The sequence below is a fragment of the Apostichopus japonicus genome, chromosome 20 (assembly GCF_037975245.1).
Source record: "Apostichopus japonicus isolate 1M-3 chromosome 20, ASM3797524v1, whole genome shotgun sequence".
NCBI lineage: Eukaryota > Metazoa > Echinodermata > Holothuroidea > Aspidochirotida > Stichopodidae > Apostichopus > Apostichopus japonicus.
The window spans coordinates 29,196,015-29,222,918 of NC_092580.1; the positions used below are offsets into that span (position 1 = coordinate 29,196,015).

The 26,904-nt window shown below is 37.5% G+C and overlaps 2 protein-coding genes and 1 long non-coding RNA gene across 3 annotated transcripts; 2 read left to right on the forward strand and 1 right to left on the reverse strand.

Moving 5' to 3' along the window:
• The first annotated feature begins 4,521 nt into the window (after nucleotides 1-4,521).
• Nucleotides 4,522-9,532, forward strand: LOC139961395 (uncharacterized). Its single transcript, XM_071960542.1, has 3 exons — nucleotides 4,522-4,905; nucleotides 6,219-6,413; nucleotides 7,560-9,532. Exons 1-3 carry the CDS (start codon nucleotides 4,788-4,790, stop codon nucleotides 7,736-7,738), a joined length of 492 nt encoding a protein of 163 aa, XP_071816643.1. The 5' UTR covers nucleotides 4,522-4,787; the 3' UTR covers nucleotides 7,739-9,532.
• Nucleotides 9,533-14,938: 5,406 nt separating this feature from the next.
• LOC139961400 (uncharacterized) lies at nucleotides 14,939-19,480 on the forward strand. The gene is made up of 3 exons (XR_011790832.1): nucleotides 14,939-15,310; nucleotides 16,650-16,844; nucleotides 17,939-19,480. It is a non-coding gene; the product is annotated as an uncharacterized lncRNA (long non-coding RNA).
• A 2,322-nt stretch (nucleotides 19,481-21,802) lies between these two features.
• Nucleotides 21,803-23,557, reverse strand: LOC139961388 (histamine H4 receptor-like). Its single transcript, XM_071960536.1, has one exon. It carries the CDS (start codon nucleotides 23,093-23,095, stop codon nucleotides 21,818-21,820), a length of 1,278 nt encoding a protein of 425 aa, XP_071816637.1. The 5' UTR covers nucleotides 23,096-23,557; the 3' UTR covers nucleotides 21,803-21,817.
• Between the last annotated feature and the right edge of the window lie 3,347 nt (nucleotides 23,558-26,904).

Sequence of the window (26,904 nt, forward strand, 5' to 3'; positions counted from 1 at the left end):
TTTATTTAGTCTCAATTAACTGCATGCCAAAGCTTTCAGCGCCTTAAAATTACTTCATATGTAACTCTTCAATTGACAGGATTAATATCGTTAAATTTTTACCGTTGCCTCAATTAGTTTTTAATTCAGATCCTTCCGGATTCTCTATAAAGTCTTTCTCGAAAACTATCGACATTAGTTGATCTAGTTTAAGTTATAGCTCGTTAGCCTGATAAATAAATAAGCGTAATACCATGTTGTTCAATGCTCTCGATATGGGTGGGGCTAAGGGCGATACACCTTCATTCCTCGTTTCAAGTTTAAAGTGTCCTTGGGTGAAACGGTATTTAGATACTATAACACAAATGATTGGAAACTCTATTTGCTTCTTTTTGGTTATTTCCATTTGAAAAATTATGGCGTTTCTTTGTTGTTTAATTGTATTTTTGAGAAGGAAGATATTACGGTTGATAGTCATTATATTTCTGATGTGTGTATTGCGCCTGTGCAAGTTTGCTCTTCGAAGACCTGAACATAATGTTTAGTCAAAGTAAATAATAACATTATTTACTGTCAATGTTTAACATAGCAAAAGGTGTCCTTTAAGTCAGATATCTTCTCGACCACTGTAATCGTCATTTTGTCATATCCTGTTTAGGTGGCAAACTGTTCTCTGAAATAATTTCCCATTTTACTTTATTTTTTGTTTGCTGTTCTGCCATCCGTCGAAGTTGCAGGAATAGTTTGCGCATCGATATTGAGGAGACTTTATAATCCCCTCTGGTGGTTTTTTTAGCACTTCCGCCTGCCCAAGAATTATAATATTATCATAATTAAGTCAAGTAGTTACTCACCCTCCTACTGCTAATTAAAAAGTGGAATCAAATGTTTCAGTTCAAATAATAACCAATGGCGTGCCATAGATTCGTTGATCCTTTTCTTTCCGTTCGAGAAATATAAAGTCCAATATTAGCAATTTTGCTTTGTCCATAGAATACCAAGTATTTATCTGTTTCTCTATTGTATCAATAAAACAGTTATTGTGTCTCTGTTCGATTTGTGGACGATTCTAAGAAACATGAGAACATTTCTTGGGGGACTGTGAATGTAACTTGAAGTAAATAGATGTCGAAAGTGCTATTGTTTTGGCTGCAGGAATTAATTTTTAAACAAGCAAGATATTTTCATTGGTTATTTTCTTAAGTAGAATCAGCCGTATAACTTCCTTATTTTCAACATGAAGCACATCTTATTTAGTAAAAAAACAATGCTGATCATCGACCCCTCTGCTAAATTTTTTGCAGAAACTTACGTTTATTTAAAAAGGAGAAAGCACTTCTAGCAAGGCTCATACAAAGTATGAGGAAATAAGACGTTCCTTTAAGAAGGCCATGACATGCAAATCCAACTAATCGAGAGTAACTTCCTCTGAATCTATGAGAAAATATATGTTCAAAACTATTCTCATCACCTTCAAAACCTCAAGGACTAATTAGGAAATAACGTTCTCATCTTCTCATCCGAAAACAGACCTCTGAAAAATGTGATTTCAAAACAAGAAAACGATGACGCCATATTAGGAACACAACTGCCAAGCACAGGCATGTACCGGATGCGCGACGATCATACCGTCTCACATACACGCACATTTACACTGAGAGAACAACCACTGTATTTCGCTATATCGTTAGAGATTTTTTTACAATATGTAAAATATCCGAGAAAGAGCAGAGCCAAAAATTGACACAACGTAGTTCAAATATTAAATCTTTGAACGAAGTTCATTCAATATCAGTTCTAGACAGGCATTTTAGACAATCTGAACAAGCCTGTGACGAAACCAACATTAACAACAATCATTGCATTATATGACATCAAAATAAAACTGTACTTTTCATACACAATATCATTCTTAAATTACACTGATGTAATTTGTGACATCAAAGGAGGTTTAAGGAAAAACAACTTACATGAAAGTTTTGGCTTTAAGCCTATAAAAAAAGATGCTTGTTCATTGCCATCAATCGTTGTTGTGACAAATTCATTAGAATAAACCAGAGGCAAACAGAATAAAGGGTTATGTTAACCAAGAAACACTGCATGACGCAACTCACATGCAACAATGTTACCCACACACGACGACACGTACGACACTAACGCAACGTTAAACACAGCATGACACGCATTATGAGTTTCTGAAGAAAGATTGTAAAACAAACCACCTGCTGCTGAAGAAACAGCATTCAAGAGTTCTTCTACCTCCATTAATCTTTATTATGACTTTTTGACAAATATCATGGAAACAAACATGTCTGGGAGGTAAATGCTCCTAAAAAGGTAAATCCCCGTTCACTTATGCCCATATTACATGACATCACGGTCACGCCAATACATGTATCCAAATGCTTCAAAACATGCCTTTTCATTTCATTGTTGATGTTGGGTCTGGAAAATGACCATTTTATCCTTAATTAAAAGTCTTGAATGTCAATATATCAACACTTAAGGAACCCTGACGGATTGATAATCCAACACAATCGTAGAATAGAAACGATGTTTCTGGAGGGATTTCTCAACCAAGGCTTCCTATACAATAGCGTTTTCTCTTGGCAACTTGAATCCAGTGTACATACCATTGGATGGAAACTCACTTCTGATCCTTTGGACTGCACATGATGGTAACAAACCCCTGACTAGTCATGTTAGGACCCCCTAGCAACATGGAACCTGTTGACGGAATGCTATGTATCCGTACTGCCTGAAAAGAAAATTATGAAAGTTTAAATGTATTAATGTGGGCCCTTGATGTCCACAATAACAAGCGTGGTACCATGTACTGTTATGGTTACATTTGTTGTGAATTTACACCTTCCATGTTTCATGAACATTCTTTACAGTTTCAGACAATGATTTTCAAAACTCCAGGCCTAAGTGCTAACCTAGTAATGAGTATAAAAAGACACAAATGCCTACCTAACATGGCTGCATAGTGCAGTTTACATCCCTGAGCCAAACTTTCAGTATTCAACCAACCCTACTAGTAGTAGATACGAAAGATCTCCATATCAATAGAGACAACGCTTCATGGTAAACAGTCATGTGAAACAATCTCGACCAGGTTCAATACCTATGGAAGTTGTACTAGAATCGTACCAAGCTGTTGCTAGCCTAGACGTTCTCGAACTCCTTAGAAGCTATATAAAGCGTACATTACACTTAAGAGGATATCAGACATAACTGTTTATTAGTAACGCGCCACCACACAAATATGTGTCGACAAGTTCGTTATCACGGTGGCTTAAAGAAGAGGCAGCCTCTGGAATAAATGTGGAGCATTAAGAAGCTCTCAGTACTAGGTCAGCAGCCTTTTCAGCGGCAGAAGCAAATAATCTCCCGGTTAAAAATATCCTCCAAGTGGCAGGCTGGAAGTCCGAGGAAACGTTGCCATGTTCTATAATATACCAATTTAAGGAAAGCAAACAACGTTTGCACAAACTTTATTGAATGACTGGGGACTTGACATGTTCCTACCATGCAAATGATGGAAAGAGCGTGTGTAATATTATGCTGGGAAAAAGGAAAGAAGCTCATTATGTTAAACTACGGCAGCATATCGTTCATATACTAAAGATACGAGATATTGGTACAACTAAAGTAGAATTCTGATTTGTGTTATAGTTCATTGATCTTAAAAAGAATCATCATCGATGAGAGAAGTACAAGAATCTAAACAAGAACAGGAACTCTTAATAAAATTAAACGAGTAACGCTACTGATTCTGTGTTGTCTTATATGCTCATGAACAACTGCTTTAAAGTCTCATGTCATTCCGAAGTTTAGTGTGATGGTGGTAGAATCCTAAATTTAAACGATACTTAAGTTGCAGTTTGAAAGGGGTTTTACCGACATCACACTAACGAGGGATAACATGCCCTCCCAATCTGGCAATATTGCTTCGATGATAAGATCTGCAAATTCGGCCCTCCCATGCAAACAGAAGCTTGATCAATTGTTCAATCTTATGTTATCCCTCGTTTGTGTAATGTTGGTAGAATCCCTATCCAGCTTCAACTTAGGTCACGTTTAATTTTAGGAGTATCTATCGCTTGCAGACATCAGATTGCGATCTTGTCTTTCTTGATCTGTAGTATCGATTTTTAATTGGAAGATATTCGTAATTCTTCATACTTGACGAAATACCAGCATGATCACATGTTTACAGTATGGTAGGGGAGTGTGATGAGATTTTGAGAGAAGGAGAGGGAGGGGATTATTATAGCTTCTCTTTCACGAGCTTTATCGTACGTGACTTTTTACTAAAAGAAAGGAACCGTCTATCTGTCAGGGTTAAAATCTCCTAGTTTGCTCTGGATTATATGACGTCCCACAGAGACTTATCGAAAACAGGTGTTTTAGCTTAACAAGTAGTAAACCTTTGAACCGATGAACGTGCCATCGACCGACCTTACATTAAATGATGTAACCCTATAGAGATAAGAATAGACAATAACAACATGTTGTTATGGGGATACAAAATATTACATTTTGGCCAAATGACAAATGCGTCACACAAACACTACAAGATACGTATAGTTAGCAAGTGTGTTAGACACTATTCAAGATTATACGTGATCACAAATCAATATTCGGCCTAACATTGACTTTTCTACTTTTTACATGAAAAGGGAAAAAAACAACCTGAAATTTATGGAAATTTTACTACATTTGTGAAAGCATCGACTGTTGAAGTGTAATTGATTCACAAAGAGTTACTTCGAAAACCTTTCGATCAAACTAAATAAAACAAAATGGCTGTTCGTATTCTTTTGGTGACCTGCATACTATTTTTCGGCATATCTGTTGTTAATTGTTGCGTCTGTGCGAGTCCTCCACCAACACACCAGCAGTTTTGCAATTCCAATATTGGTAAGTATACTTCACTAGCTATTAATTAATATTTGCAAATCAGTCATGCTGTCTTTCTTGTTGATGTTGATGATCATGATGATTATAATGATTGTGCTGTTGATGATGATGATGATGATGATGATGATGATGATGAGGATGATGATGAGGATGAAGGTGATGATGGTGGTGCTGGTGGTGATGACGGTGATGATTATGGTGTTGATGATGATGGTGTTGATGATGGTGGTGATGATGATGATTATTCTGGTTGTGATGATGATGATGATGATGATGATGATGTTGTTTTTTTAACAGTTGTTGTTGATAATGACTATGGTGATAATGGTGGGGATGATGATGATGGTGGTTGTGGTTGTTCTGATGATGATGATGATGATGATGATGATGATGATGATGATGATGATGATGATGATGATGATGATGATGAGGATGATGATGAGGATGAAGGTGATGATGGTGGTGCTGGTGGTGATGACGGTGATGATTATGGTGTTGATGATGATGGTGTTGATGATGGTGGTGATGATGATGATTATTCTGGTTGTGATGATGATGATGATGATGATGATGATGTTGTTTTTTTAACAGTTGTTGTTGATAATGACTATGGTGATAATGGTGGGGATGATGATGATGGTGGTTGTGGTTGTTCTGATGATGATGATGATGATGATGATGATGATGATGATGATGATGATGATGATGATGATGATGATGATGATGATGATGATGATGATGATGATGATGATGATGATGATGATGATGATGATGATGATGATGATGATGATGATGATGGTGATGATGGTAGTGATGATGATGATGATTATTATGGGGGTGATGATGATGATGAAGAAGATGGTGGTATTGATGATGATTATGATTATGACGATGACGATAATGATGACGATGACAATGACGACGATGACGACGAAGACGGTGACGATGACGGTGACTACTAATACATATTATCGAGCAGTCAACACGCAAGTCGATTCTATACACTGCCAAATTAGATTGAGGAAATAAAAGCAATGTTAGCTTTGACAGCTTCTGGTATAGCTTTGACGGTAGCTTCGATAAGGTTGTGAGAAATATAAAATAACGGTGGAGATCGAACAGCAATCATTCCCATTATATTCCTAAATGATAAAAACCATGTTTTAAGGTTCCCCCTGTCTACCCAAAGTCAATTTCAATTTAGTTTAAATGCTTATAAAAAGTTACCATTCAACACGTGTGTGCTTTTGTTTTAACAAGATCATAATATATGATTTTTTTCTTTTCTTTTTTTCATTTAATTCTCTGTGCAGTTGTGTTGGCTTTTGTTTATAACGAACGTGTGGACGGTTACTGGTCCCACTTAGAGTACGACGCAGTGGTTTACAGCGTTAAGAGGGACAAAGCAGACACAATCCCTAACGATGATAATCACTTCTTGGTCAAAATCAGTATGATTAGGTCTTGTAGTCGCTACATGGACCTTGGAAAATCCTATCTGATCTCAAGTAAGAATTAAATATGTAATAAATTGGTAAAGGTCGCGTGTTCTCTGTTGCTCAAACAAATATCATTTCAGTTTGACGTCAGTGCGTGCGTATGTTCGAACTTTTCGAGAACGTACATTCGCAATGTACATCATATATTGTACATAGCTACCATACAGCTCAATACTACCAAATGACTTCGGGCAAACTTTAAAGTCTTGATACGTCATAGGAAAATGAAATATCTAGAGGGCTAGTAATGTTCCTATAGCTGTTGAGGTTTTCAAGGTACAAACTTTGAAGTAGCTGAATCTGTGTAATGCTCCTTTAAGATTAAATGATATGATGACGTCAGCTTCTCAGTGCAGGCCTAAATGTTGATGTTAACTTATTTGTTTTATATATTATAGTAGCTGAACCCAGACATGTTCTTTTAACTTCATCTACACAACGGAGCACCCTTGGGTGACATTAAAAACCATTTGCCCTTTAACAAAGCATATATATAATATATTTTAAACATATCATTTCATACCATGACAGTTTTGCGCTGCATCTGAGAAACTAACCTAAATGGTTTGTGTTGTAGACTATTAGCCCAGTTACTTTTGTTGATGTGCTGTCAATGTTTAAAGAGGAATCATTAAAAAAAACATTGGTTATAGACATTTATAACCTGGAGTGAGAGCAGTGCTATTCACCGGTCTGCAACGTAGCACTATATATAATATAAAATCAAGTTTATACCTGAAGTCACCCTTTAAAGGATGAATTTGAAGAAATAAATTAAATATATATTTTATCACAATTGATGTCATCGCTTAGTCTTAGACTTGAACTACTAGTCATAAACAAGGGTACCATAGTACAACAGTGGACACAACAGTGGGCCGGATTAGCCAGAAAAACATTTAAAAAAAACAGGAACAATAAGAACAACACTTATTCTGATTCAAAATTGTTAGGATTGCAATTGGTATCCCCTCCGCTCCCCCACCCCCCCACCCCCTCACACCTTCTCTTCCTGATTTACACCCCTTCTTTCTCCACCACCCCATCTCCTCCATCCTCCATACCACATACAGCTCATTTACCTTTTTAGTCTGTTGTATCATTTTCCATGATGTTAATTTTTATATTTATTATTTCACAATTTCTCTTCAACAGCTCGTTTTCCTTTGAATTACAGCCAATTTCCACCATTGATGAATGTTGATATGTGTGATTGGATTACGAAAACAAGCTGGCTTTCACAATCTGACCTGTATGGTATTGACCACTGGACGTGTCGGCCCCGGTCGTTTGTGCCGATTTATGCAATCAGACATTCTATTTTTGGAGATTAACTTGTAATTTTGGGATGAGAAGAGGTCGCTGTTCCCACTTAAATAAAAATCAGATGTTGCTGTTTCACTTTCCTGAATTTATGTTGATGATGAATAATTCTGCAATGTGCCATTTCAATGTTACACTTTAAGAAAAACACAGGACGATTTGAAAGTATGACAAAGGACATGAATGTATTACTAAATAATACAATGTTCAATCATATATGTTAAAACGTAATGAATTTCACGTCGTGATTTATAACAACATAAATCATATAATTATTACAACGATGGATTTCGCTAAGGAATACAGCTGCTCATATGAAACTTGACAGGGTCACCATCCCTCGTTATTACCTTTACACGTCTGGCTTTAACCCTTTTTGTGGTCGACACATCAATTCTATACGCTTTTCCTCTAACCGAGCCTTCACCAATTAGCCAACCGATTTCCCGGGAATACGTCACGGTCCCGGTGTGTGTCCTACCAGAAATATATTGCTAGCGAGTCAGCGATGCCACTGGCAGTGATTATGGTGTTTTGAAATAAGCCGCGCTATCGGGAAAACGGACGAAATTACTACCTTACGCGATCAAGAAGATATTAGTGACTTTCGTGACTCAACCTAATGGTGTTTTCGTCCCCTCACCCAGCGGAGCAACGATTATGAACCAGAAAGTCGGCAGACCAATCTTAACCCCCCCCCCCCTCTCCCTCTCCTTCTCACATCCTCCGTGTCCTACATTGGAACGTAGTAAAGTAACTAAAGTTTCACCGATTCGTCACAAGGCATTACGAACAACATTTGTCTATGATCTTAGATTTTGCACGTTCACTGCGTACATGATCTTAGGTTTGATTATGATATACAAAGATGGTGCTTATTAACCTGAAAGAGATATAGATCACTTAGGTTCATCAACATCTGATGTAAAAGAAAGACTAATCGGAGATGATTGTAAAGATGAGTTTTCACTCATTCGTCTAAAAAATTTAAGAAAAGTTTGATACGGTTGGGAGTCTAAATATGTTGACTGAGTACATGGCTTTAGTTTGAGTTATACTGTACAAAGATAGTGAACAAGAAATATAGCGCACACATTTTCATCTACATTTGAGGTATATAAAAGACTAAACGGATATCAAAGTTAGATACTCATACACAGCAGACTAACATTCTTAAGTAAAAACCACATAAAGACGTATTTTTTCTAAGATTTCCCGATTTGACAAAACAAAGGTAGAAACGTCTAAAATTCAAACAAGTTGCCTACAGTGGAACTACGACCTCCCTGACCGGTGTCGAACCTCTGGACAAACAATCAGCGTCCATAGCCTAGTGGTTAGTGTGTCCGTGTACAAAGCGGGAGGCCCGGGCTCGAACCCCGGTGGAGGCTAGAAGTTTTTTCACTGTTCTTGATTTTCCAACTCATTTCGATTTCCATTATTTATAAATATATATATATATATATATATATATATATATATATATATATATAGAAATATATATATATTGTCTTTTCTTCTGTGGTTATTGTGATCCAGTGGGTATACTTTATACTTAATTAATATGATGTGCAAACTCTGGGTGTAGTAGGTGTTGTTGCTGTGTACTTCGGTTATTTTATAGTAAATGAGAAGAACAATAAACTTAGATGCTACTTAAATTAATTTTTATTCAGAAGTAAATAAACATACACTTAAAGCTATAGTAGAGGAGTTCGTCAAGATTGTCCTTTGAGCCTCTATCGTTCATTTTTTTTATCAAGCTGTTAACTCTGAGCGTCATGGACCCCTCCCCCCCCCCCCACACCCTGGTAAATACCATTCCTCCCTGAAGAGATGAAAAATCTTACAGTTTATGGATGACACTTTTATGTTCTTGGATGTCATTTTTGATGCTCCTTGTATTATGCTATTAATATTCTCAATTACCTAAAATCCTCTTCGAGTTTATAGGTGAATTATGGCAAGTCGCTTCTCTTTCCTTTACTTGGCTAAAGAATGAAACCCCTTGCTTTCACAACATATTTAACTTGAAATAGACTAGCCTCAATTAACTGCATGCTAAAGCCTTCAGCGCCTTAAGTAATGATTTCATATTTAACTCTACAATCGACAGGATTAATATCGTAAAATTGTTACAGTTGCCTCAATTAGTTTTTAATTCAGATCTTTCCGGATTCTCCATAAAGTCTTTCTCGAAAACACTCGACATTATTTGAACTAGTTTAAAGTAGCGCTAAGCCTGATATAATAGTAAGCGTTATACCATGTTGTTCAATGCTCTTGATATGGGTGGGGCTAAGGGCGATACACCTTCATTCCTCGTTTCAAGTTTAAAGTGTCCTTGGGTGAAACGGTATTAAGATACTATAACACAAATGATTTGAAAGTCTATTTTGTTTCTTTCTTTTATTTCCATATGAAAAATTATGGCGGTTCTAAGTTGTTTAATTGTAATTTTAAGAAGGAAGATATTACCCTACATAATCATTATATTTCTGGTACATGTGTGTACTTCGCCTGTGCAAGTTTACTCATCGAAGACCTGAACATAATGTTTTATCAAAGTAAATAATAACATTATTAACTGTCAATGTTTAACATAGCAAAAGGTGTCCTTCAAGTCAAAGATATTTTCGACCACTATAAGCGTCATTTTGTCATATCCTGATTTTGTGGCAAAATGTTCTCTGAAATAATTTCCCATATTATTTTATTTTATGGTTGCTGTTCTGCCATCCGTCGAAGTTGCAGGAATAGTTTGCGCAACGATATTGAGGAGACTTTAAGATCCCCTCTGGATGGTTTTATTAGCACTTCCGCCTAACCAAGAATTATAATATTATCATAATTAGGTCAAGTAGTTACTCACCCTCCTGCTGCTCATTAAAAATTGGAATCAAATGTTTCAGTTCAAATAATAACCAATGGCCTGCCATAGATTCGTTGATCCTTTTCTTTCCGTTCGAGAAATATAAAGTCCAATATTTGCAATTTTGCTTCGTCCATAGAATATTGAGTATTTATCAGTTTCTCTATTGTATCAATAAAACAGTTATTGTTTCTCTGTTCGTTTTGTGGACGATTCTAAGAAACATGAGAACATTTCTTGGGGGACTGTGAATGTAACTTGAAGTAAATAGATGTCGAAAGTGCTATTGTTTTGGCAGGAATTAATTTTTAAACAAGCAAGATATTTTCATTGGTTATTGTCTTAAGCAGAATCAGCCGTATAACTTCCTTATTTTCAACATGAAGCACATCTTATTTAGTAAAAAAAAATGCTGATCATTGACTATGTGCTAAATTTTTGCAGAAACTTACGTTTATTTAAAAAGGAGAAAGTACTTTTAGCAAGGCTCATACAAAGTATGAGGAAATAAGACGTTCCTTTAAGAAGGCCATGACATGCAATTCCAACTAATCGAGAGTAACTTCCTCTGAATCTATGAGAAAATATATGTTCAAAACTATTCTCATCACCTTCAAAACCTCAAGGACTAATTAGGAATTAACGTTCTCATATTCTCATCCGAAAACAGACCTCTGAAAAATGTGATTTCAAAACAAGAAAACGAACAACTGCCAAGCACAAGCATGTACCGGATGCGCGACGATCATACCGTCTCACATACACGCACATTTACACTGAGAGAACAACCACTGTATTTCGCTATATCGTTAGAGATTTCAAGTTTTTTTACAATATGTAAAATATCCGAGAAAGATGCCGGTTCGTTGTATTGTTGGGGGCTGTAGTTATATCATAACCCGTGCAATTTGCTTCATCGATGGCCAAAGGACGGAAAAATACCAGCCAGTATACAGCTCCGTATGTAGCGAACACTTCACGGGAGCAGACTACGATCGCTCCTTTCTACTGAAATAAAACAAATGGACTTTAAAACGAGTCGTTCTTCTTGGCAAGTACCCCCACATTAAAAACTCCGAAGACCAGATCGGGGAACAGGAAACCTCCAGTGGGACAAGTGGCGACCCTTTGGAGGAAGCGCGGCCGATCACTATAGTACTAGTATTAGCGTTACTACACTGGAGTCGCAAAAGACGAAGAGTGTTTGCATTATCATCTAAATTCACATCCCTTAATTGCCCTATAGTTGTGAAGTAAGAACTATAAGGTTAGCTCCAGAAGGGATGGGTTACGCTGTCTATGAAAAATCTCAGTGCCCCAATTTCTTTCTGGAATATGCTGGGTCAGTTAGTTATTTCTTATTCGTATCCCAGGAAAACCATTCTATGTTGGAGAGGGAGTTGGGTTGATAGGGATGGGTCAAAATAAGGTTATAAAGATTATATTCCAATTGGTGTTTAAATCTCCCAGAGATTTATTTTAAACATTCACAGAGCCAAAAATTGACACAACGTAGTTCAAATATTAAATCTTTGAACGAAGTTCATTCAATATTAGTTCTAGACAGTCATGTTGGACAATCTGAACAAGCCTGTGACTAAACCAACATTACCAACAATCATTGCTTTATATGACATCAAAATAAAACTGTACTTTTCATAGACAATATCATTCTTAAATTATACTGATGTAATTTGTGACATCAAAGGAGGTTTAAGGAAAAACAACATGAAAGTTTTGGCTTTAAGCCTAAAAAAGAAGAAGATGCATGTCCATTGCTATCAATCGTTTTTGTGACAAATTAATTAGAATAAACCAGAGGCAAACCGAATAAAGGGTCATTTTAACCTAGAAACACTGCATGACGCAACTCACATGCAACAATGTTACCCACACACGACGACACGTACAACACTGACGCAACGTTAAACACAGCATGACACGCATTATGAGTTTCTGAAAAAAGATTGTAAAACAAACCACCTGCCGCTGAAGAAACAAGTCTAAACATTCAAGAGTTCTTCTACCTCCATTAATCTTTATTATGACTTTTTGACAAATATCACGGAAGCAAACATGTCTGGGAGGTAAATGCTCCTAAAAAGGTAAATCCCCGTTCACTTAGGCTCATATTACATGACATCACGGTCACGCCAATACATGTATCCGAATGCTTCAAAACATGCCTTTTCATTTCATTGTTGATATTGGGTCTGGAAAATGACCATTTCATCCTTAATTAAAAGTCTTGAATTTCAATATATCAACACTTAAGAAACCCTGACGGATAGATAATCCAACACAATCGTAGAATAGAAAAGATGTTTCTGGACGGATTTCTCAACCAAGGTTTCCTATACAATAGAGTTTTCTCCTGGCAACTTGAATCCAGTGTACATACCATTGGCTCACTTCTGATCCTTTGGACTGCACATGATGGTAAAAAAAAACCTGACTAGTCATGTTAGGACCCCCTAGCAACATGGAACCTGTTGACGGAATGCTATGTATCTGTACTGCTTGAAAAGAAAATTATGAAAGTTTAGGTGCATTAATGTGGGCCCATGATGTCCACAATAACAAGCGTGATACAATGTACTGTTATGGTTACATTTGTTGTGAATGTACACCTTCCATGTTTCACGAAACATTCTTTACAGTTTCAGACAATTGATTTTCAAAACTCCAGGCTTAAGTACTAACCTAATAATGAGAATAAAAAGACACATATGCATACCTAACATGGCTGCATAATGCAGTTAACATCCCTGAGCCAAACTTTCAGTATTCAACCAACCCTACTAGTAGTAGTACTACGCAGCATACTGTACATGTATGATGTACTCTCATTAGCAGTACCGGGGTAGTACAATACATTAAATTAGGAACATTTTCTGGCGAACGAACTTTTCAAGCCCCGAAGAAGGTAAATTAATTCTCAATTTCGACTTGAAATACCAAGTTATTAACTGACAGATTGGTTGATATGTGTTCTAGTAAACAAGCTTAGAATTGTATCCCTTAAAAGATTGGACGTTGAAATTCTCGTACCATGGCCACTTTAAAATATTGTACAATGCTATTTGAAAGATAATTTGAATACTTTGAATACTATATGTATTACCTTAACAACTGCGCAACGGTTACAAACGCTGCATCTCCTTGATACGAAAGATCGCCATATCAATATAGACAACGCTGTCTTCATGATAAACAATCTCGACCAGGTTCAAAACCTATGGAAGTTGTTCTAGAATCGTACCAAGCTGTTGCTAGACTAGACGTTCTCGAACACCTTGGAAGCTACATACAGCGTACATTACACCTTAGAGGAAATCAGACTTAACTGTTTATTAGTAACGCGCCACCACACAAACATGTGTCGACAAGTTCGTTATCACGGTGGCTTAAAGAAGGTTTAGCAGCCTCTGGCAAAAATGCGGAGCATTACAAAGCTCACAGCACTAGGTCGGCAGCCTTTTCAGCGGCAATAGCAAATAATCTCCCGATGAGAAAAGTACAAGAATCTAAACAAGAGCAGGACTCTCATTAAATTTGAACGAGTAACACTACTGCTTCTGTGTTGTCATTTGCTCATGAACAACTGCTTTAAAGTCTCATGTCATTCCGAAGTTTAGTGTGATGGTGGTAGAATCCTAAATTTAAACGAGACCTAAGTTGCAGTTTGATAGGGGTTCTACCGACATCACACTAACGAGGGATAACATGCCCTCCAAATCTGGCAATATTGCTTCGATGATAAGATTTGCAAATTCGGCCCTCCATTGCAAACAGAAGCTTGATCAATTGTTCAATCTCATGTTATCCCTCGTTTGTGTAATGTCGGTAGAATCCCTAACCAACTTCAACTTAGGTCTCGTTCAATTTTAGGAGTATCTATCGCTTGCGGACATCAGATTGCGATCTTGTCTTTCTTGATATGTAGTATCGATTTTTTATTGGAAGATATTCGTAATTCTACATACTTGACGAAATACCAGCATGATCACATGTTTACAGTATGTTAGGGGAATGTGATGAGATTTTGAGAGAAAGAGAGGGCGCCGGGTTATTAGCTTCTCCTTCACTTCCTTTACTAAAAAAAAAAAACCGTCTATCTGTCAGGGTTAAAATCTCCTAGTTTGCTCTGGATTATGACGTCCCACAGAGACTTATCGAAAACAGGTGTTTTAGCCTAACAAGAAGTAAACCTTTGAACCGATGGAAGTGCTTTCGACCCGACCTTACATTAAATGTTGTAACCATATAAAGATAAGAATAGACAATAACAACATGTTGTTATGGGGATACAAAATCTTTACATTTGGCCCAAAGACAAATGCGTCACACAAACACTACAAGATACGTATATTTAGCAAGTGTGTTAGACACTATTCAAGATTGTACGTGATCACTAATCAATAGTCAGCCTCACATTTACTTTTCTACTTTTTACATGAAAAGGGGAAAAACAACTTGTAAAAGCGCTGAAAGTTATCGAAATTTTACTACATTTGTGAAAGCATCAATTGTTGAAGTGTAATTGATTCACAGAGAGGTAATTCGAAAACCGATCAAACTAAATCGAACAAAATGGCTGTTCGTATTCTTTGGGTGATCTGCATACTATTTTTCGGCATATCCGTTGTTAATTGTTGCAGCTGTGCGAGTCCCCCATCAAAACATCAGCAGTTTTGCAATTCCAATATTGGTAAGTATACTTCACTAGCTATTAATTAATAGTTGCAAATCATTCATGCTGTCTTTATTGTTGTTGTTGTTGATGATCATGATGATTATAATGATTGTGCTGTTGATGATGGTGGTGCTGGTGGTGATGACGGTGATGATTATGTTGATGATGATGATGATGATGATGATGATGATGATGATGATGATGATGATGATGATGATGATGATGATGATGATGATGATGATGATGATGATGGTGTTGAGGATGCTGATGAAGACGGTGTTGATGATGGTGGTGATGATGATGATGATTATTATGGTTGTGATGATGATGATGATGATGTTATTTTAACAGTTGTTGTTGACGATAATGACGATGGTGATAAGGTGGAGATGATGATGATGGCGGTTGTGGTTGTGCTGATGGTGATGATGCATGATGGTAGTGATGATGATGATTATTATGGTGGTGATGATGATGGTGGTATTGGTGGTGCTGATGATGATGGTGGTGGTGATGATGATGATGTTGTGAGTGGTTTTTGTAATATTTGTTGTTGTTGATGATGTTGATGATGATGATGGTGATGATGATAGTGATGATGATTATTATGGTGGTGATGATGATGATGATGATGATGATGATGATGATGATGATGATGATGATGATGATGATGATGATGATGATGATGATGATGATGATGATGATGATGATGATGATGATGAATAAGATGGTGGTATTGATGATGATGACGATGAAGATGACGATAATGACGACGACGACGACAACGGTGACAGCGACGGTAGTGGTGACGATGACGATGACGATGATTATGACGACGAATACGTTATATATTTTATATATTAGTTGTGTTTAATTGATCGTATCAAGAGATAGGAACAAGATAGGCATTTTCAATTAACATTGCGGAATTGTTTCCCTTCAAAGCAAGAGCTAATTAGCTATTTAAATAGTCTGCGAACTGAATATCCTACTAATACATTTTATCGAGCAGTCAACACACAATTCGATTATATACACTGACAAATTAGATTGAGGAAATAAAAGCAATGTTAGCTTTGACAGCTTCTGGTATAGCTTTGACGGTAGCTTCGATAAGGTTGTGAGAAATATAAGTAACGCTAAAGATCGAACAGTAATCATCCCCATTGTGTTCCTCAACGGTAAAGCCCATGTTCTAAGGTTCCCTCTGTCAACCCAAAATCAATTTAAGTTTAGTTTAAATGCTTATAAAAAGTTACCATTCAACACGTGTGTGCTTTTGTTTTAACAAGATGATAATATATGATTTTTGGGGGATTTCTCTTTTCATTTTTCCATTTTATTCTCTGCGCAGTTGTGATGGCTTTTGTTAATAACCAATCTGCGGGCAGTTCCTGGTACTACGAAGAGTACGACGCAGTGGTTTACAGCGTTAAGAGAGACAAAGCAGGAACAATCCCTAACGATGATAATCACTTCTTGGTCAAAATCAGAATGATAAGGTCTTGTAGTTTCTACATTGACCTTCGAAAATCCTATCTGTTCTCAAGTAAGAATTAAATATGTTATAAATTAGTAAAGGTCGGTTTTCTCTGTTGCTCAAACAAATATCATTCCAGTTTGACGTCATTCGCAATGTACATCATATATTGTACATAGCTGCCATACAGCTCAATACTACCAAATGACTTCGGGCAAACTTTAAAGTCTTGATACGTCATATGAAAATGAAATATCTAGAGGGCTAGTAATATTCTATAGCTGTTGAGGTTTTCAAGGCACAAACTTTTAAGTAAGCTAAATCTGTTTTATGCTTCTTTAAGATTAAATGATATGATGACGGGGTCGTCAGCTTCTCAGTGCAGGCCTAAATGTTGATGTTAACTTATTGTTTTATATATTATAGTAGCTGAACCCAAACATGTTCTTTTAACTTCATCTTCACAACGGAGCACCCTTGGGTGACATTAAAAACCATTTGCCCTTACACAAAAAATATATATAATATATTTTAAACACATTACTTTATACCATGAAAGTCTTGCGCTGCATCTGAGAAACTGACCTTAATTGTTTGTGTTGTAGACTATTAGCCCAGTCACTTTTATTGATGTGCTGCCAATGTTTAAAGAGGAATCATTAAAGAAAACATTGGTTATAGACATATATAACCTGGAGTGAGAGCATGTCTGCAACGCATCACTATATATCATATAAAATCAAATTTATGCCTGAATTCATCCTTTAAAGGATGAATTTGAAGAAATAAAATAAATATATATTGTATCACAATTGATGTCATCGCTTAGTCTTAGACTTGAACTACTAGTCATAAACAAGGGTACCATAGTACAACAGTGGACACAACAGTGGGCCGGATTAGCTAGAAAACATTAAAAAAGCAGGAACAATAAGAACAACACTTATTCTGATTCAAAATTGTTAGGATTGCAACTTGGTATCCCCTCCGCCCCCAACCCCCCCCCCCCACCTTCTCTCCCTGATCTACACCCCTCCTTCTCCACCACCCGCATCTCCACTATCCTGTATACCACATACAGCTCATTTATCCTTTCAGTCTGTTGTAACATGTCCCATGATGTTAATTTTTATTTTTATTATTTCACAATTTCCCTTTAACAGCTTCTTCTTTGGATTACGACCAATTTCCACCATTAATGTATGTCAATATGTGTGGTTGGAATACGAAAACAAGCTCGCTTTCACAATCTGACCTGTATGGTATTGACCACTGGACGTGTCGGCCCCGGTCGTTTTGGGGGTTTTTGCCGATTGCTGCTATCAGACATTCTATTTTTGGAGGTTAACTTGTAATTTTGGGTTGAGAAGAGGTCGCTGTTCCCACTTAAATAAAAATCAAAGGTTGCTGTTTCACTTTCCTGAATTTATGTTGATGATGAATAATTCCGCAATTTGCCATTTAAATGTTACACTTTAAGAAATACACACAGGACGATTTATAAGTATGACAAATGACATGAATGTATTACTAAATATTACAATGTTCAATCATATATATTAAAACGTAATGAATTTCACGTCGTGCTTTGTAACAACATAAATCATATAATTATTAGAACGATGGATTTCGCTAAGGAAAACAGCTGCTCATATGAAGCTTGGCAGGGTCACCATCCCTCGTTATTACCTTTGCACGTTTGGCTTTAACCCTTTTTGGTGTCGACACATCAATTCTATACGCTTTTCCTCTAACCGAGCCTTCACCAATTAGCCAACCGATTTCCCGGGAATACGTCACGGTCCCGGTGTGTGTCCTACCAGGAATATATTGCTACCGAGTCAGCGATGCCACTGGCAGTGATGATGGTGTCTTGAAATGAGCCGCGCTTTCGGGAAAACGGACGAAATTACTACCTTACGCGATCAAGAAGATATTAGTGACTTTCGTGACTCAACCTTGGCGTTGTCATCCCCTGACCCAGCGGAGCACCGATTATGAACCAGTAAGTCGGTAGGCCAATCTTAACTCCCCCTCCCCTCCCTTCCTTCTCACAGCCTCCGTGTCCTACATTGGAACGTATACAAAGTAACTTGTTTCACCGATTCGTCACAATGCGTTACGAACAACATTTGTCTATCATCTTAGATTTTGTACGTTCACTGCCTACATGATCTTAGGTTTGATTATGATAAACAAAGATGGTGCCTATTTACCTGAGAGAGATATTGATCACTTAGGTTCATTAACATCTGATGTAAAAGAAAGACTAGTCGGAGATGATTGTAAAGATGAGTTTTCACTCATTCGTCTAAAAAATTAAGAAAAGTTTAATACGGTTGGGAGTCTATACATGTATACTGAGTCAGGTTTTAGTTTGAGTTATACTGTACAGAGATGGTGAACAAGAAATATAGCGCACAAATATTCATCTACATTTGAGGTAAATACAAGACTTAACCGTAATCAAAGTTAGATACTCACACACAGCAGACTGACATTCTTAATAACAAATAACATTAAGACGTACGTTTTACTAAGATTTTCGATTTGACAAAACAGAGGTAGAAACGTCTAAAATTCAAACAAACTGCCCATGGTTTTGCATATTGTAAGTTACAAATGAGTGAAGCTGGCTCCTTTAAGTCATTTATGAGAGAATAGAATTTCCTGCCTCCAAAAATAAATTCTTCCAAATCAGTTCACATAGTTTTATTGATTTGTATCTTTGTGTTGCAATCATAAATACAGCTTTTTTTGGTGGGGGCGGGTTGTTGTGAAATATTTGAATATTAATACTTTTTTTTATTGTGGAAACCGCCAAGATATCAAGCTACATTACACCCCTGCATATTTGATGTACAGGTTTAAAAGGAAGTGACAATTGAAATATATGACATCATAAGAAGGTTGGAAAGAAAATAACACTTGAAATCTAGGGCATCACAATAATTTCTTACCCTTCATATATGGAGGGTAATTACAAAAGTTCTGCTTCTCAGTTAATTAATTTGATGTGCAAACTCTGGGTGTAGTAGGTAATGTTGCTATGTAGATCGGTTATTTTATAGTAAATAAGAAAGCACAATAAACTTAGATGCTACTTTAATTCATTTTCATGCAAAAGAAAATAAACATAAATTAAAACTATTGCCATTTGAGGAATTGTGATAAAGTGTTTGCTATTATTTTCTTATTTTTTGATCATATGACATTTGAGATGATGCCAAAATTACACCCAATTTGAAAAAGGAATGGCTTCTTTTGATTTCACAAGACAACTAATTATTATTGTTCAAATTTGGTACAAATATTGTATGTCTGAGATATATGTATGTCAAAGATATCTGTATATCTTACATATCTGTATATCTATAAGATATCTGTATATCTAAGAGGATATTCCGGTGGTAGAACTTGCTGATGTAAGGTGCAGAAAGTTTCCCAGCATCTAACAGCGTTATTTTTTCGTGAAGATACACACTTTCAAAGTTTATTGACAAACTATCAAAGTTGGTTGCAAACTGATAGATGGCAACAGCCAAGTTAAATGATGTCGTCGTGGCACATGAGCTGAAAATGTCGTTTTTTTATTCAACTTCTTTTTTCAAAGTTAAAAACCATTTATCCAGCGAAGAAAATGATATTCTTAGAAACACTTTGGACCTTGATAAATATTTTGAAATGCAGTGAAACATTAACAACGAAACAGACATTTCAAATGTACACATTAAAGTATAAACAGGTAATATTAATTTTAATATAGGAAGTAAACTTATCCAAGAAATGTTTTAATAATGACATCACAGACCACTTTGAATAATTGTGTTTGACAAGTGAAAATCGTAAACATTCAAACAATATACATAGATGATGTCGAAACAAGCTGAATTTCAATCCAGCAGTTTGGGATATTGTTCTCTTCACGATAAGTGTAACATTGCCTGCCACCAAATTGTCCCTTTCAGAGGGGGGGGGGTTGCTGGGGTTGGGGTTGGGTATCTACTACATTTTTCCAAAGGTGTGAATTAGGAGAATGTGTCATATCCACATAACACGTTGGACTGAAAGCCTTCAACACAGCAGTACTCTTGCGTATTAATTGCGTAATATAACTTGTGGCCGACATATCGGAATCATGCGATGACCCTTGTTAAACTAAAATCTTCTTATTCCCTCTGATATTCGTTTTCTCTCACGTCTAAAGAAAATCCTCCCTGCTTACCTTTTAAGGAAACTGATCAGGACTTGAACGATGTCCTCTTCGAGGGTAACTTAACGTTTGACGCAATCGGCTCGCTACCTCGGCTGTACCATAATTTAGGCTAAGTTGTATTAACCGGACGGACTGATGGCATCATGAAAATGCTACCGTCTTAGTGGTCCAACCTGGTGCGCTTGGGCTTTGAAATAAGGAGCTTTTTTTTGGGGGGGGGGGGGTAGTAACGGTTGGAACATCGAGGCGTCAGCATGCCGGCTTTAGCATTTCTCTTGATATCAGTTGAGCTTGGTTGTAATGACTTAACTTCGGGCACGGAGGTCTAAAAGCTGGTGTGTATTATGGGTGGTAGTTATAAAGTTCGCAATGCACGACGTGACTATAAGCTTTTTTTCTCTCCGTTTATTCAGATTGCATGTAATTTACAGTGATTCTTAAGTAACATATACTATCATTCGCATATTTACAATGATAGTTCACCTGCACCTTGCAACGTTCTGACAGAAAAACAAAACAAATAATAACCGAAGCCGAAGACACGCATAACAATGGGGTGAACGGATAACAATTCGTTTAAACATTACTAGAATAGAACTTGGCAGGGAGTAAAATCTTAAAAGTCAGAGAAAGTAACACGGTTTTTCCTAGATCTAGATGGTGTGGCTTTCATCTCTCGCTCTTGAAATGGTTCCAGTCTGACCCTGTGCCGTATTAATAAGCTACGTTTCACGTAGCTACTAAGCTTGCATGACTTGTGCACTAGCATTTCTTTTTGTAATATGTTGTCTGTTAGTGGGGGGGGGGGGGGCGGTGGGTTGCCGTGTTAGAAAGCTGTCCGCAAACGGTTGACTCGATCTTGAAAACTTCTCCTAAAGAAGAGGACCTTGTGCATGCCGAGACGGAAACGCATATTCATCTTCGCGTACAGGAACGGATTAACCATAGAATTAAACCAGATCAGTCGCTGTAGAATCTCCCAGATCAACCTGGGAGCTTGATAAATATGCCATGTTTGTAAGAACACCAGGATGTGGTAAGGTAACCAACATGCAGTATAGACGGTTGTTAACAGAAAGACACTTCGAGCAACATTGGAGTGGTCCACAAGTTTAGTATTTTCTTTTCGCTTGCGTACTCTCTTTCGATAACAAACACGGCTGTCCTCGCTTCCCGTACATTGTCGTTTTTCGTAGGTGACGTATTTCACGCCGCTGTCGGTGTCATGCTCTGCGTGCTGGTTTTCATTGCCTTCGAGTCTATTTTCTGTCTCAAATCCATCGTTTATTATTGCAAACCCTCCATGATCACCTTGTGAGCTGTGCTCTGCCATCCCTGTCGTTCCTGTAGAAATTACAGATTTCAAATCTGCGTCCGTTTCTTGAGAAATCGTTCTTTTCGGGTGAGAATTCCGGAGGTTACGATTATTAAGTTTTCGATGTACCTTGAAGGCTACCGTTACATTGACTGCAACCAATAATATCAAAGGAATGATGAAATCTAAATTTTCCAAAATGATGGACAATAACATGTTGTCTGTATTTTGAATCGCAACAAGGCATGTTGCTGACCCCCCTCTTCGAGTTGATGGACTCATAATGTCGTTGGTCGACACCGAATATAGGATGGTGTACAACGTGGTGTAGATCCACACCAATATGACCACACCCCTCGCAATGGTGTGATTCTGTAATCTCTTGTATCTTAGCACATCGGATATCAGCCATAATCGATCGATACTGATAACAATGACAGTCACAACAGACATGTAAATCACAAAGTAGTGCATCGATAACCACGCAGCACAGAAGATATCACCGAATGGCCAGGAACCAATAGCCAAAGTTAAGAAATCCACTACCATCACAATCGATCCCACTAAAACATCCGATATCGACAAATTCAGGATAAAGATATTTGCAACGCTATTTCGAACGAAATCGTTGAGGACGTAGGATGCTATGACGACGATATTGCCGCCAATTGTAGTCAGTAACACAATCGCATAACACACCAAGAACATATTCCAAAGAACTGGATGTGTCGAGTCTTGCCTTGGCGTTGTGAGATCTTGTGACATGTAAGAGCTGTTCATAATATCCATCTTCGTAATAAATTCGTTTGGTGGCGAGAGGCGGCTGTATAACAGTAAACAAGTTTCCGTTTCGATCAAATCAAAATAAAGCAGAATATAGAAGAATAAATTCTAGTCATTTGCAGTAAAGTTAAAAAGTTTTGAATTCTTAACGATGAAAACATACAGTATTCCGTGAATAAATTTAAATATCTCCTCCTTAAGAAAAGATATACTCTTACTGAATGACGCTATTTTCTCTTAGAACAAAACTCACTCGCTAATATTATGCAAATATATAGATATACCAAGCTTCGTGTCCCGTTTTTTTATCGACCGTTTTCCTAGTTAATATCTCTTTCTCTCTCGCTTCATCTCTCTTCACCTTACTCTCTTACTCTCTCGCTTTCTTTGGAGGTAACTAATGAAGTGAACATATATATCAAAGATGCTTCTTGGCATGTAAACTTGATCTGCCTTAATGCACTGAAATCCGTATTCATACACTTACCATTCACCTGTTCACATGATCAGGAGTGACTTTGTGATTGGACAGAATGTGATTACTTAAAACCAGGGGCGTAGAAAGGTACTTTTGAGTGGGGGGGGGGGCTCAAGACTGATTGCCGGCCTGGGGGAGGGGTCTAATCGAGGGATTTTTTTTTGCATTTCCAGGTGGCCTAAGATGCAATTTGGTGCAATATAGCACACTTCAACACCCACTCCATTTTGTAAATAATTTTGCATTTTCACCTGGCCTTAGATGCAATTTGGTGCTCCAAATGAGATTTTTTTTCTCATTTGGAAATGAAAAAGGGGTTTTCTGACTTGCGGAGCGGGGGGGGGGGGGCGGAATGATACTTCCGCCCCACCATATTTTTCACTGGGGGGCTGGCGCCTCCAGCCCCCCCCCCCCCGGTTCCTACGCCCTTGCTTAAAACAAACGTATTTGCGAAGATGCTGTAAAGGAAAAAAACTTTGGATGGAGGTCAGTTTGGAATTATATTGAATACGGTTATATATTTAACAATAAAAAATTGTTTCCCTTCAGTTTATTGACAATTTAATTGTTCAAAACATTGATAAATATACCATACTTTATAATTTAGAAATACATAAAAACGTCATACATTATATATAGAAAAACAACATCATGTTTATTTGAGACGGCAATGAATGAATAATCGTTGTAAAAAAAGTGAGAGAAAAAACTATTGACTCTGCCCTATATATGCAGATGCCGTATAACTAGGCTACGTAGACTGGATGTTATGTTAAACATTTCGAAAATGGTAAACGATTTGATCTATTGCCTTGTCTCTACATCGAAGATTTAAGTCCTATTTCGTAACGTATTTACACTTTAAGTTTCAGGTTTCTTCAATCTACTTGTTTACATCATTATTTGGAATAATAAGAAATGACTTGTGCAGGTGAAGGTTATCTTCATTTCTTTATATGAGAGTTAAGTTTAGAATGACATCGACAACGTTGATCAAAATTGCAAATTTGAAAGCCGCTTCTTATAGTTTCAATTTATTTCCGTGAATTTGATTAGTTCGATATCCGTTTTGATTTTTCGGTTCGTGTGCGTATAACTCATCCTTTTATTTCGATCGATTATGTATTAATTATTTGCAATCGTCAGCTTTACAATATGAGCAATGTATAAATACGAGTGGAGTCTGATTCATTATTCTAGGTCCTAATTCGAGTCCCTGGTTATGTTGAGTGCGTATAGTCAAATTTCGATTAGATTCAGTCTTTTGGAAACTGTTTTAAAAGTATAGTATTTCCGATTAGGGTTTATAACTCCACTCATATGAAACTAGTCGATAGAAGAAGACGAAATTAAGCGCAAAATACAAACCAAAATCTAAATTTGTTTTGTTTTTTTTTTCATATAAGAACGATATAAGTCTTTGATAATGAATATCACGCGACTAAAGCATTTGCTGAGAAATCGACAAGGACGTTACAGGTAGGACATGATTTGACTTAGTCGGCTATTCAAAGGGTTGAAGTTTTACAATGGAAAGTACAGGGATAGGAGTGGGAGAAGAATTTTTTCTTGGGGGGGGGGGGGTTGCTTTCACCTTTCATGGGCAATTGTTGACATAGCCCCTGGATTATGAGTTTAGGTAATAATTAATGTTTTTTACCCGCCAAACTTTAATATTCCGTTGATTGTTGTAACATTACTCCCGATATTAAGTATTTAGTACAATTGTCAATCATATACGATATATTGAGCCGAACAAGATCGTGCTGTTACTATTCTTATTCAAAAAATCTGCTAGAAAAGATAGAACTATTTTTATATAGAAAATACAATTATGAAGTTTTCATTGTTCAACTCTGATAACAAAATTTAAGTCAAACTCTCCTCTCCGCAGAACACACGACAACCTTCCAAAAGATGAGCGTACAGCACTCTCCTCACTGATGTCTCGCAGTGACATTATCATCAAGCCAGCCGACAAAGTTCAGTTCTGCAGTTGTCATCCAGGATCGATAGGATTACATCAAGGAAGCCATGCGTCTTCTCTCCAACAGCGATATTTACACTCTTCTTGATTCTGATCCCACAGTTATTTTCTCCCAGCAGATAAAACAGACCATCACTGATATACCAGCGGAACCAGCAGATCTCTAAGAATGCTGTTTCTTTCCTTTCTCCCACAGACTGTAAGGCAGCCAGGATTTATTTTCTGCCCAAAATTCACAAGCCTTGTAACCCTGGTAGGCCTATCATCTCAGGCAATGGGTCCCCCACCGAGAAGATATCCTTGTTTGTGGACCACTTCATCAAACCTCTAGTTCCTCAGATTAACTCTCACATCCATGACACTCCAGATTTCCTCAGGAAACTTGAAGATATCAAGAACCAAATCCCTAGTACAGCCATCATCGGTACTCTCGACGTCACTTCTCTTTACACTTATATCCCTCATGCTGAAGGTATCTCAGCCACGTGTGCAGCCCTGTCTTAGAAGGTCCACCCTTGTCCACCAATCTCTGACATCAAAGTTCTCATGCAACAGGTTCTCACCAAAAACAACTTCATGTTCATGGACAAGCATTACCTTCAAAGACACGGGACTGCCATGGGTACCAGGATGGCTCCTTCCTTTGCTTGACGGTTTATGTCTAGCCTTGAAGAACGCATGCTCAGTACAGCTCCCTGCCGTCCTCTTATCTGGTGGCGCTACATTGATGACATCTTTTTCGTGTGGACCAGTGATGAGGATAGCCTGCTCACCTTCATCAATCACATGAATTCTTTCCACAGCACCATCTAATTCACCTCTGATAACTCTCTCGATGTGACTGTTCGCAAGGAACATGGTTCTCTCTCGACAGACTTATACACCAAGCCCAAAGACACACACCAGTATCTCCATTCTTCAAGCTGTCATCCCCGTCACTGCAAGTCTGGAATTGCCTACAGTCACGCACTTCGACTTCGTCGCATTTGCTCTAACAATTCCTCTTTCATTCGCCATACAGATGCTTTGGAAAAACACCTTACTGCCAGGTGCTAAAGTGCCAGAAGGGTGCGTGAAGCCATTCAGAGAGTCCGCTCCCTTTCCAGATCATCTACTTTGGCAGTGAAGAACAAAAAGGGACGAGATTGCGACAACAAGCTCCCCCTGGTTGTTACTTGCCACCCAAATCTTCCTCCTCTTCAGCAAATCACCTCTAACAACCACAACATTCTCCTCACTTCAGATAGACTCAAACGAGCCGTCCCTGAAAAAAAAAACCATCATCGCCTACAGACGATCCCGCAACTTACGAGACCTTCTTGTGCGTGCTGCTGTTCCACCTCTAACTTC

Excerpts from the sequence above, each read along its gene's own strand:
- LOC139961395 (XM_071960542.1), top strand. The coding sequence starts at position 4,788 with ATGGCTGTTCGTATTCTTTTGGTGACCTGCATACTATTTTTCGGCATA. Across the intron at positions 4,906-6,218 it reads GTTTTGCAATTCCAATATTG|TTGTGTTGGCTTTTGTTTAT; the intron begins GTAAGTATACTT and ends TTCTCTGTGCAG. Across the intron at positions 6,414-7,559 it reads AAAATCCTATCTGATCTCAA|CTCGTTTTCCTTTGAATTAC; the intron begins GTAAGAATTAAA and ends TCTCTTCAACAG.
- LOC139961388 (XM_071960536.1), bottom strand. The coding sequence starts at position 23,095 with ATGGATATTATGAACAGCTCTTACATGTCACAAGATCTCACAACGCCA.